This window comes from Martes martes (assembly GCF_963455335.1).
Source record: "Martes martes genome assembly, chromosome: 4".
Classification (NCBI taxonomy): Eukaryota; Metazoa; Chordata; class Mammalia; order Carnivora; family Mustelidae; genus Martes; species Martes martes.
In genome coordinates, this window is record NC_137891.1 from 63,813,650 (window position 1) to 63,825,899 (window position 12,250).

General features: G+C 34.2%; 1 protein-coding gene across 1 annotated transcript in view; it reads right to left on the bottom strand.

Moving 5' to 3' along the window:
- The window catches only part of LOC308341017 (phosphatidylinositol 3,4,5-trisphosphate-dependent Rac exchanger 2 protein), a gene marked incomplete at its 5' end in the record, with an annotated part of 290,021 nt that overhangs the window by 157,486 nt on the left and 120,285 nt on the right, over positions 1-12,250 (bottom strand). Inside the window, 3 exons of the mRNA XM_080800603.1 lie at positions 2,738-2,813; positions 5,479-5,528; positions 6,208-6,311. Coding sequence (XP_080656729.1) covers positions 2,738-2,813; positions 5,479-5,528; positions 6,208-6,311 — 230 coding nt within the window. The remainder of the gene's footprint in view (positions 1-2,737; positions 2,814-5,478; positions 5,529-6,207; positions 6,312-12,250) is intronic.

A 12,250-nucleotide genomic window follows, 5' to 3' on the forward strand; every position in this document is an offset into this window, starting at 1 on the left:
ATTTTTTCAATCTTGTATCCCAATTGTGTAGCAAGAAAATATCCTATGTATTGAAAACACACTAAAGTTAATGAAAATCATTATGCATAATCTCTACTATCACATTCCTTCTACGAATGGTCTAGCTCTTTAAGGACCCCTAAAGAGACCTACTAATACAGGGTGATTTATAAGACCCTAAAAGTAAATTGTTCAGCTGAGCCTGTAAATGCAAGCTTCTCTTTCACTATATTGCAGAAAAAATAATCAGATCATATAACTGAAGCAAATATGAAAGCCCAATGCAATCTTCTGTTAGGTTTTTTTTTTTTTTTTTAAGATTTTATTTATTTATTTGACAGACAGATCACAAGTAGGCAGAGAGGCAGGCAGAGAGAGAAGGGAGGAAGCAGGTGCTGAGCAGAGAGCCCGATGTGGGGCTCGATCCCAGGACGCTGGGATCATGACCCGAGACGAAGGCAGCGGCTTTAACCCACTGAGCCACCCAGGTGCCCTTCTGTTAGGTTTTTATCCAGAAAACTTCTATTCTATTCATCTAAGGACTCATATAAAGGAACAGGCATATGTACATAGATGTGTTTAAACTTAGAGTTGTAGGTTTAATGGTTAAGAAGTACTTTCTCATTTTACTTCTTCCTAGTCAGGTTGCTCCTCTGAACTCTGAACTCTGCTTATTTTTATCCTTGCTTTCACTCAAAAATCGATCATTCATACCTACAATGCATGTTTTACATGTTTTGTCCACCCACTTGTTTTAAAGTATCTGTCGTTAGTCCTAGCAAGTTATTCTAATGTCCCTGTGCTGTTTTCTCTGTTTGATCATAATTCCAGTAGGAAGTAGAGAGTTGTGAAAATAAAATCTGGAGAGATGAAGGGACTTGTCCAATTTTGCATAACTACTTAACAGAAGAACCATCATGAGATGTTAGGTTACCTGAGTCCCAATCCATCACCCTAATTTCTACTACATATAATTTCTAAGACATTGTTGTAACAGACCACTAAGAAAATCTGAAGAAAAAAATAACTGCAACATGGTTCAGTTTTTATTCTGTTTTTCTAATGCTCATATTTGAAAAGTAAAACAATGCCAAAAAAGAAAAAAAAAAAAGTGCTCACTGATTTCCTGAGTCAGGACTTTAAATATTTATTGGGCACCAACTTTCACTTCCAAAAACCTTTCTTCAGTTTTCCGACATGGTCAATATATAGTATAAGATCGTGTGAATTCGGTAAGATTTTAATTGCTATGTGAAATGCCAACTCTGATATCAAATACAGAACCAATTCTAATGACACATATTTGACCATAATGTTATAAAAGTCTGACTCAAGTAAACCCATTGCATGTATGAATTAGTTTTTTTTTTTTTTTAAGATTTATTTATTTATTTATTTATTTATTTGACAGAGATCACAAGCAGGCAGAGAGGCAGGCAGAGAGAGAAGGAGGGGAAGCAGGCTCCCCACTGAGCATAGAGCCTGAGGCGACGCTCGATCCCAGGACCCTGGGATCATGACCTGAGCCGAAGGCAGAGGCTTTAACCCAGTGAGCCACCCAGGCACCCCTGAATTAGTTTTTATCTAAAAATAATTGCTTGGTTTAATCTAAAATCCTAACTTCTAAATAGAATACATTTAAGTGCTATAAATACAAAAGTAGGCAGTCTTGGATAGTCTAGAAATTAAAATTAAATAATAAAAATCTCAAAATTTATGTGCACAGATGAGTTGAATATGAATTAAACATTGATATTTGAAACAAAGAACATTCTATGATTATCAAATGTAGGCCACTTTATTTAATTACAAAAAAGTAAAACTGCTTATGAAATTGACTCAAATACCTAAGCATGACAACATTTCAACCAAGCAATATCCCCTAACAAAACAGTAAGTTCTGTCAAAGTGTTTTGTAACCAGTATTAAACATTGATTATATATTAGGTGACCTAGAATGATAAAACATTTAAATTTATATTTGAATATCTAGTATGTTGGGGGTAAATGCCCTAATTTGCAAACACCATTTTCTCAGTACCTGCTGTCAGCTCCCACGTTCTGAGAAACAGAGCAACAATAACAATAAATTTCATACTTTCCTATTTAAAATGTATGTAGATAAATAGTAAAGCTTATATTGTCAAAGCACAATTACTGTCTAACAGAAAGTCATAGGGAGATTAGAGTAACTTGCTAGGACTAATAAACAGATATCTTAAAACAAATTATGAACAAAACATGCAAGAAATTTTAGTGTCTGTGAATATGTATTCTTCAGTGATATATTCAAATTACACTTAGGGGTTTTTTTTTTTTTCGTTTTCTTTTCTTTTCTTTTTTTTTTTAAAGTCGGCTCCATGCCCAGCACAGAGGCCTATGTGGGGCTTGAACTCACAACCCTGGGATCGAGATGTGAGGAGAGATAAAGAGTCATGATGCTTAACTGACTGAGCCACCCAGGTGCCCCTACACTTAGTTGTTCGCTGGATCTCAGTTGATATTTTAAAAATAGGAACATCTTGCTCTTGAAAGACCATATAGCATAAAAATTAAGTTTGAAGACTATGAAGTCAAAGTACCTAGATTCAAATCCTAACTCTGTATTAGCTGTATGAACTTAGTCAAGCTATTTCCCTCTGTCTCCTCTGCACATGGTGACCAAAGAAGGTACCTAAATCACCTCAAAGCTTAAAGCAGCAGTGAATGTAACTTAGCAAGTTCTTTTTCTATTTACCTGTGCAATTAACCAGTCTATCAGCTTGTTGGCCATGACTACAGATTTGTAGGTTCGTAAATGGTAATCTTTATCTCTATAAGGAAAAAGAAACCAAAACCGGTGAGAGGATAAGTAAGAGCAGGAAAATGTTTCATTTAATATCGGTGTGCAACAGAAAAGTCTACTAAATATAATCGGAATCTATTATCCAAATTATGTGCAAATAAGAGAGGTTTACAAGATATATATAACACCTGAAAATTCCTTCATCAGCTTATATCGGAAGAGAGCCACAATGACACCAAAACAGGATATTTCCCCCTTTGACATGTTCATATACACAAATAAATTATTGCTTCTATATTACCTGACAATGATTTAGCTAGAAATATAGTATCTCATTAATAAAAGAATAATAAAATAGAATTTCTTCCCTTAAAATCAAGAAAGAACCTACAAAAACAAAAACAACAACAACAACAACTCCTCAAAATGTGGAGAATAAAGCAACCCCTTTTATTCCTGAATTCTCCAGGAAGGCTGGATTGACACTGGAGGATTATTTGTTTGGCTCAGCTGCAGTTGGCAGACGGCAGGTCCATCCTAAGGTAAACATGCTGAGAACCCTGTCATTCATCTTGTCTGATCAGAGCATGGACAAGTGACACCCCATCCCCAGGGAACCAAGGGAACCAGCCGACTCTACATTAGCCTCTCCTTTCAGTAGACTTCCCAGATCTGGGAAATCACTCAAAGTTAAGTTAGATACCAACAAGTGCTCCTGATCAGAATGGGGCCCCCAGGGCAGAAATCTATAATTCATTCATTTTGCAGGCCTGGATCAAAGAGAAAATGACAGTCTTTTCAAAATGTCAAAAGATTGGAACTGCAAGCAACTTGAAGTGATAAATAATTACTAGCTCTGTTCACAGTTCTTTAGCCCGTGTCTGCAACTGACAATTAATACTGACATCATTTTATCCACCTTCATAAAAAAAGTCCCTGAAAAATAGTTGACATTAGTAAAAGAGATTTTAGTAATAAATACACCAGGTTAGCCAGTAATCAATAGCAGATTCTTTTAAAAAAATTTTTTTAATTAATTAATTAATTGATTGATTATATCTTTTTAAATCTACTCCATGTTTCTGATACCTCACTGCCCATTTCATCTTGGTTTCCATAAGCACCAATAAGAAGAAACAGGATAGTCAGTCTATTATAAAACACATGTGGGTTAGTGAATTCTTCACCCAAGTAATTTTTCATTTTGTAAGCTGAGTTCACACATATTAAAAGCATGACTATCATACATTCCATCTGCTTTATGGTTTTTTCCCATAAATTCTTCCTTGACAACTCATAAACAATTGTCATTTCTAGCCAAAGAATAATCCCTTCTTATCAGCTCTTATGGAATGTAACCTTCTTGCTAAGAAATCCCATATGGCTAAAATATATTTTCAGAGCACATTTTCTCACATACAAAATCTACAGATACACAGGTAACATGAAAACTGTAACCATGATCGTTTTTATGAGTTTAGCAGAAAAAACAGATTTAAGTACCCACTTACTATTGAGTGAAGTAACTATCTTTTAGTGTTAGATTATCCAAAATATTTTCAGGGTGGCTATGGTAGAAATCTAGTAGGGGATCTATAAATATAGCTTCACTTTCACTTCTTTTTACTTTAGGAAGTCTGTTTGTGAAAGTGGACGGCAATTTCAGGAGTGATGGGTAAGTTTTCTTTCTTCCTCCAGGATCTGCACTGTGTTCTCTATAAAACATTAGTGAGCATTCCAATCCACTTAAACAGCCACTTCGGGATTTTTTTCCCCTAAATTCTGAGTTTCCTTGAAATTGGAAACCAGAATGAAAAATAGAAACACAGCACATCAAACATTTGGATTCTATAGCCATGACTGAAAAAAGGTTTTTATTCCCTTTGGAAATAGTACATCCATTTTTTTTTGTCCTGAATATGAAGTTTCAGTCAATAAACTCCGAATGATAGCTGGCCATCTGCAATTAGTGTAACATCACACTACATTCTATCAGTATATATCAGTGTAAATTTGATAAAAATACAACATCACTTCAATTAGTAATCATAACACAAAGCTCAGTTTTCTGCTGTCTTTCTAGAGAGGTAAACTGAAAATTAATTATGATTCCACTTCAAAAAAAAGGGCATATCTTTTCAGAAGGAAAAAAATTGGTAGAGAATAAAATTATACTGTTTTACTTATTAACTCCAAAGTAATTCTGAATTTTCAAATACAAAATCTTTCCTTTGGATAAAAGACTATTAGACATATTATAAAAATACATATCTAAGAATTGATTACACAATTTACTGAGAAAGGAAATCATACAGTAATCAGAGTAGTATTTATAGTAAATAGTATTTTCAAATTCTCTCCCAGTGAACTATTATTTACTAAATATTAATTGAATGTGGATTATTTCATTATCAATTCTATAATTTAGTATGAATTAATGACTAATAATTTTAGAAATCAGAATAAAAAAGTAGAAAAAATGCATAATTAGAGTCTCAGAAAATTTAGAAATATTTTCAGGTCAATTATTACTTAAAATAATCTTTAAAAGTAAAATTTTCACTTATAGAATAAGTGAAATAATAAAACAAAATAATAAAATAAACCAAGAGGTTCCAGCTGAATAATAAGTACCTAATATGCAATACAAATATTGCCACGTAAGTTGCCCAGAACTTAGAAACCAGACTCACCTTATCACTGGAGTAAACAGACTATGAAGACGGCAATATAATCTCACTCCCTATTATAAAATAAAGATAGGTCAAAAACGAGGAGGATCATTCAAAGTTCAGACCAATGAAATTTTGAGACAAATCCACTGTCAACATTCTGGAATCATTATATAATCTCTACCAATTTAAAAGTTATTCAATTACTGCATTACATCAGAAAAACAATATAACTTAAATAATTAAAAACAGGATTAAATTTTACTATGAATTTGTCATATACACATGACATATACATATATACAAAGAGTTAAAATTATTTTTCTTAAAATGTAGAATTCCAAAGTATTAGCAGAAAATAAGTCTATGCAGCAACACTTCACACTATGTGTTCATTTTATGTCAGTATAAATCAAGTGTGCAAAGAAAACTGTTACATACATTTTATATATCTTTTTTTAAAATTTATTCAAGTATAATGGCCACTTGTTGCCACATGTGACATACTTTTCAGTGGATATAATCTGAGGATGCAATTTCATTAGTTCCATCGAGAACTACACAAGAGAATGAAAAAAATGATCTAATCCTAGAATTCTTTAAATAGCAAGAAAAGACTGAGAGGCTTGCTTATGAATGCCATTTTCTATACTAGAATTTTTTTTTAAGTCTCTCAACAGCATTTTGTCTTGGTGCAGTATGACAACATGAATTCTGCTATTGATAAAAGGTTCTGGGAGAGGCTGTTACCTTTGAAATCACGTCCTGCATTTCATTTCTTGGATAAAATGTTCCATCATCATAGCGGAATCTATATAACATCTGCTCTGGCTTGAACTGATGTTTATCAGTAACTAAGAACACAGAAACAATATACTAAAATATCGACAATCTAAAAATTGGCAAACAAAAACAAATAAATTTATAAAATACATATTCCCAAATGCTAAAACGTGTAGTTTTACCAAAAACTTTTGTTTCCCTAACACAGTAATACTAATTCAGTATTCTGATAGGATTCATGTTAGGATTTTGTTATATGATTTCCATATAATGATTAAAGAAATAAGTTGAGACTGTAATATTGGGTTAGCATAGTACAAGGGTATGTACAGTGTATTTATTTTATTTATATAAATATACAAAGTTGTGTTTTCTGTTTCTTCACAGTGCCACAAAGTTGAGCAAAAAGTGTCCTTCAAAGAGCAGATAATCTAACTAATGAGTTATAATTCAATTCTCAGTCCTAGGAGTGAATTTTAGTATTTATCTGTTTTATCCCACAGCAATCAGGCCAAGACCACCCATACACCAATCTTGACCATTTATTCTGTGTTTACATCTCTGGAGTAGACTATATAATTTCAATATGCAACTTATTCCAAAATTTCAACAGTTTTCTGAAACTGAGAAATGCTTTTCTCACATGTCACTTAATTTTTTTTTGCCCTTAGTAGAAATGAGAATGGTCATCCTTTGCTTTCGTCCTTGAGACAAGAGTTTCATATTCATAAAGACTCCTATTTAAATTCCTTTCATTTTCTTTTGATTTCCAGGAAAAGTATGTTACAGATACTTTTAACAAAAAAATGATTGTTTGTGGAGGGAAAAAACCCACAAATTAAAACTTGAAGAGTTTATATTTAAATGTTTTCTTTAGAGAGAATGCAACATTCGCAGAAGAGATAATTTGTCACAATGGGCTCTGTTTTCATGATTAGTTAGAAGACTTTGACCTTTACTTTTTATTTAAAATGTTGAGGGGGGAGAAAAAGTTGTCAGAATTAATTTTCATGAAATCCATTTGATGAGGGCTGTCCAGGAGGCTGAGTACATTGAGCGTCTACCTTCGGCTCAAGTCATGGATACAGGGTCCTGGGAGGGAGCCCCGAATGGGGCTCTCTGCTCAGTGGGGAGTCTGCTTCTCCTGCTGCCCTTCCCCCCTGCTCATGCTTTCTCACTCTCTCACTCATGCGCTCTTTCTCTCTCATAAATAAATAAAATCTTAAAAGAAAAAAAAAAAAAAAAGAACTACATTTGCTGAATCCAGAAGAAAGCCAAAAGACTTATCACACATACACACATGGATGTGAAGTTTCAGCTATTTTATCCCAAACTACCCAAACCATGTGCATGGCTTGCAGCCATCAGATCGACACAGGACTGCTGCCAAAGAAAGATAGGAAACACAGCCTTTTGGCATCTCCTTTTTTCCAGATCAAGCCAAAAAGAAAAAAGCATGTGTGAAAGAAAAATAATATGGCAAGAAATATTTTGCAACCCTATGGCATGTTTCAAGACCAGTTACTTATTTCTTCTCTACAATCTACCTATTCTAATTTTTATCCCCCAGGAGTCATTGAAATAAAGGACTGTCTTGATATTTCAAAATTAAGGAAACATTGGGCCCAAATGTCTCTTGCCACAATAAAACAAATGGTGGTTTAAAGTCCCTATTCAAATTGGAGTGCTTAGTTGTAGGGCAAACTCTTATAAGACTTTGATAATTCATCTTGGGTTAATCTGGAACTCTTAGCTATTGCCTTGGAAAAAACGGTGAATAGCTCTGCACTCAAATGTACTCCCCCAACTTCCTGAATGTGAAAAATGGGTTTATTAACTCTTGACAGTACAGGTAATATAAGAAAGGTTGCTTAATGCTGTCTTCTAAACAACTAAGCAATATTGAGCTATTACTAGGGATACAGCTGGCTTTCTACATGGTGGGGTAGAAGTGCTGACCTATAGTATTCACCAATTTCTGTGGTATTAAATATTCCCACACCAGCCAACTTCAAGCTACCAAAATAAAGTCACTGAACATCGAGTTAGACAAGCAGTGATACATTATTATTTCATATTTCCATAAAGAAATAATAGATATAAGTAACACTAAGGACCCGGAGAACAATAAAATATAGTAAAATAATTAGGAAGTAATGAGTTTTAATAATATATGAACTTTGTTTATAGTATAATTTATGTACTATCTCTTCATATAATTTTTAGTAATAGCTGTGTCTTACAACCAGCTTGCAAATTTCTAAGAAATTTAATTACCAGCTCTCTCAAGTTTGTATAAGCCAACTTCAGCACACTATTGGATATAATAAATGAGGTCTCTGAATTGCATAAGCATTTATAATGTAAAAATTAGACCCAGACAAGAAAATATATATGCATATCATACCGAAAACATATGCTGTTTCAACCCAGTCATTCCTGGTATAGCAAGGCTTTGCTTTTATGAAGTTCTCAACAATATTTGCAATGTGAATAGTGGCAGTAACAGTCAACTCTTTAAGTTTTGTCTCTTTAAAACAGATGGTTCATCCAACTTTATTTTAGGAACTCTATTTTCACTAAATGCAGCTGGAGCCACATACCAATAACACTAGCATGTTTGGCTCATATTTCTACATTCAAATAAAATTATTAATGTGAAATTGCATAATATGCTCTCCTACTCCTAGTTCAGGGGAATCTGTACTAGTTAATTTTGGGCACTTAAAGAAGTGATTACTTTTAGCAACAAAAATTCTGTATGCGAAATCTGACATTACAACTGATCAAATCCTGATAACAATTATAGCACAGGACACTAAAATCAAACTGACAAATGAATGATACTAATAGAGAGTAGTCAGTGCTTTATCAGAGAAGGAGTTAATCAGGCTATAAATATCATTGTTCAAAAAGATTTAAGTTCTTATAAGTTAAATAATCAAGGGGTTTTTGCCTTTGAAATTTCAAAATAAATTTTGATCTCCAGAATTTATCTTACTTCCTTTTCAAAATTGTATTGAAGAAAAGTGGTGTCTGAAGTTGGAGGATAAGTTGATTAGGACTGAAATTCTCCCATTCTGATATCCCTTACCAAAAAAATCTTATGGTTTTGTGTTTTTTTGTTTTTTTTTTCTCTTTTTAAAGGAAGGCAACTAGGGTGACTGGGTGGCTCAGTCGTTAACCATCTGTCTTTGACTCAGGTCATGATCCCAGTGTCCTGGGATCAAGCCCCTCATCGGGCTCCCTGCTTGGCAGGAAGCCTGCGTCTCCCTCTCCCACTGCCCGTGCTTGTGTTCCCTCTCTCACTGTCTCTCTCTGTCAAATAAATAAATACGATCTTTTAAAAAATAAATAAATAAAGGAAGGCAATTAAAAAATACAGTGATAAACATCTTAACAGAATAAATAAGGGTGGTTCTCTCTCCATGGAACTCTGATTCCTTCCAGAGCTTTCAGCAGTTATAAACTGAAGAACAGGTCAGACTCTAAAAGACTATTCATGAAGATACTTAACAAATATTATTTCAACTCTGCTTTGTACTAACTTACAATTGACTTGTAAATGTTTGGCTAGCTACTCATGATTTCAGGCAAAGTAATAACAGTTTTGTCATTGTAAGTCAGCATAATGCCACCCATAATAGTTATGTTTTCGGTTCTCAGAACACAATGCACTATGCAAATACGTGACTAGTTCTCATATAATTCTTAGGTCACCTTTGATGAAATACAAAAGCAAGAGTAGAAGTGGGGCTTTAAAATAACCCAATATCCCCTTCAAAGGACATCTTCTTCCCCACGCCCTGACTCTTCTCAGCTCTGGAAATACAATTTTTGTAATTAACTTTTATCTATTACAAAGTACCTCATATCAAAAAGGAAAATATCATAACAAACTTAGCGTGTACGTCTTTCTAAATACAGTAAGCAATCCCATACAAGTACAAAAAGTCATATTTTTTAAATACTCCTTTAAATAATTTAAATAACAGAATCAATTGTTGACAGCTTTAAGATCTTTTTTCTTTTATTTCTAATTCATAATAGTTTGAAATCACTCAAATTAACAACAGAAGTTATGAAAACCTCTACTGAAATGTTAAAAGTCATTTTTATGACTATTATATGGTGATATCACTATAAAACATCGACAAGTTTATATAATGATTACTCTGGCTTTAATATAATTCCATAGATTTTATATTGACCTGAGAGCTATACCTCAGTGGCAGGCATTGGATCGTTGTTTACCAAATTGGTTTAGCTTTTATTTTCCCTGGGCATGAACCTACACTACATTTCTAAGTTTCTCTTGCAATAAGGAGTGGCCATGGAACTGAGTTACTTCTAAGGAGGACATGCACACAAAAGTAAGGCAAAACGTGGAGTGTACAGGCCCATTTAAAATAAATAATCCAAAAACTCCAACACTCCTTTCAAAATGACCGTTAAGAGCCCTGCACTGAAGGAGGGTGAGCCTCTCCCAGGACTAAAACCCTGGTACCTCCAACATCCTCCACCAGAGACTGGTTTTACCTGAGAGAAAAAGTAGCTTGTAGAATGGAAGCCACTGTACTGAGGTTTAAATTTGTTAGAGCAGCTGTTGTTAACCAATACAGTTTTCCTTCTCAGTGTTCTCAGCAAAACGTTAATTATCCCATCCTGGTGGATTTCTACCTTTCTGAAAGGAAATATGTCAACACCTGGATTGCTTGATGAATAAGGTAAAAAGATAGGTTTAAACTATCAGGCCATAAGAAATAAAGGCCATAACATGATAATTTTATGCTAGGTAGCATAGTATCTTACACACAGAATGAAGGAAAGAGTCAGTAAAAAAGGGAATAAACAAATAGTTCATAAATAGATTTTCCCTTCTTTGCTCTACTGCTAAGACATAGTTCCTGGAAGTATGTAGCCTAAATGAGAAAGGAATCACCTGATTTCTGAAGGTCTATGATTGTATGTAAAACCTCTCGATAGTCCACCTACTTGAGCTTCAGTAGACTGTGGGACAAAACACCACATAGTCCCTTCTTGACCCAAATATGCATTTGGGCTTGGGGTTAGAAGAAAGGAAAGAGAAGCATCCAAGAGGAAAGTCATCTAACTCAACATCTTTTCATGTTTACTTATAAGTTTTTGGATGATGATTTTTAGCACACTAGATGCTATGTGGTGTGTTTTCACAGTGCTAAAGAATCAAGAACAAAATCACCTACAATTTATCACTATTATCATCTATTTACTAACAATATAATTACTCCTTTATTCATTCACTGAGCAAATATTTACTGAGCACCTACATGTGATGGGCACTCCAGGTATCCTGTTCCTGTAGTACTTCTATTTTGATGGGGGGCCAGGATCAATATGGGAGGTAAAGAGAGAAATAATAAATAAACAAATAAAATAGCATGATAATTTTAGAGAGTGATAAGTTCATGAAGAAAATTTCAAAAATTAAAAACACAGTTTATGGTAATAGGATGAGATTCTAAAAGAGTGTCACTGAAGACATGAGTCATGAATACTGTGACTCTTGTCATTTCATTCACTGCTGTCCCTCCAGCACCTAGAAAGGTCCCTGGTATATACTAGGAATTAATAAATAATAGTTGAATGAGAATTGCAAGAGCAAAGATCCTAAATGCAGAGTCATCCCAGAGTGTTTAAGGAAGAGACAGAAAACCACAGGGGCCACAGTGTAATGAGCTGGGTACAACATTATTTGCCAACTCACAGAGGAAGTCAGGGGCCCTATTATGTGGGGCCTTGTGGGCCATGGTAAGAGATCTGGACCATAGTAAGTAAGAGGTTCCAGACTTTTCTTTGAGTGTAATGGGATGCCAGTAGATGATTATAAGCAAGAGAATGCTTTGATCTTACATTTGTTTTAAAAGGTCTCCAGCTGTTTCCTGGAGACTGTGTCATAGGGATGGTGGACAAAAGCAGGAGCAAGAAAGGAGAAGTTGTAACTGGGAAGAAGATGGGGATCTTCGAAGTG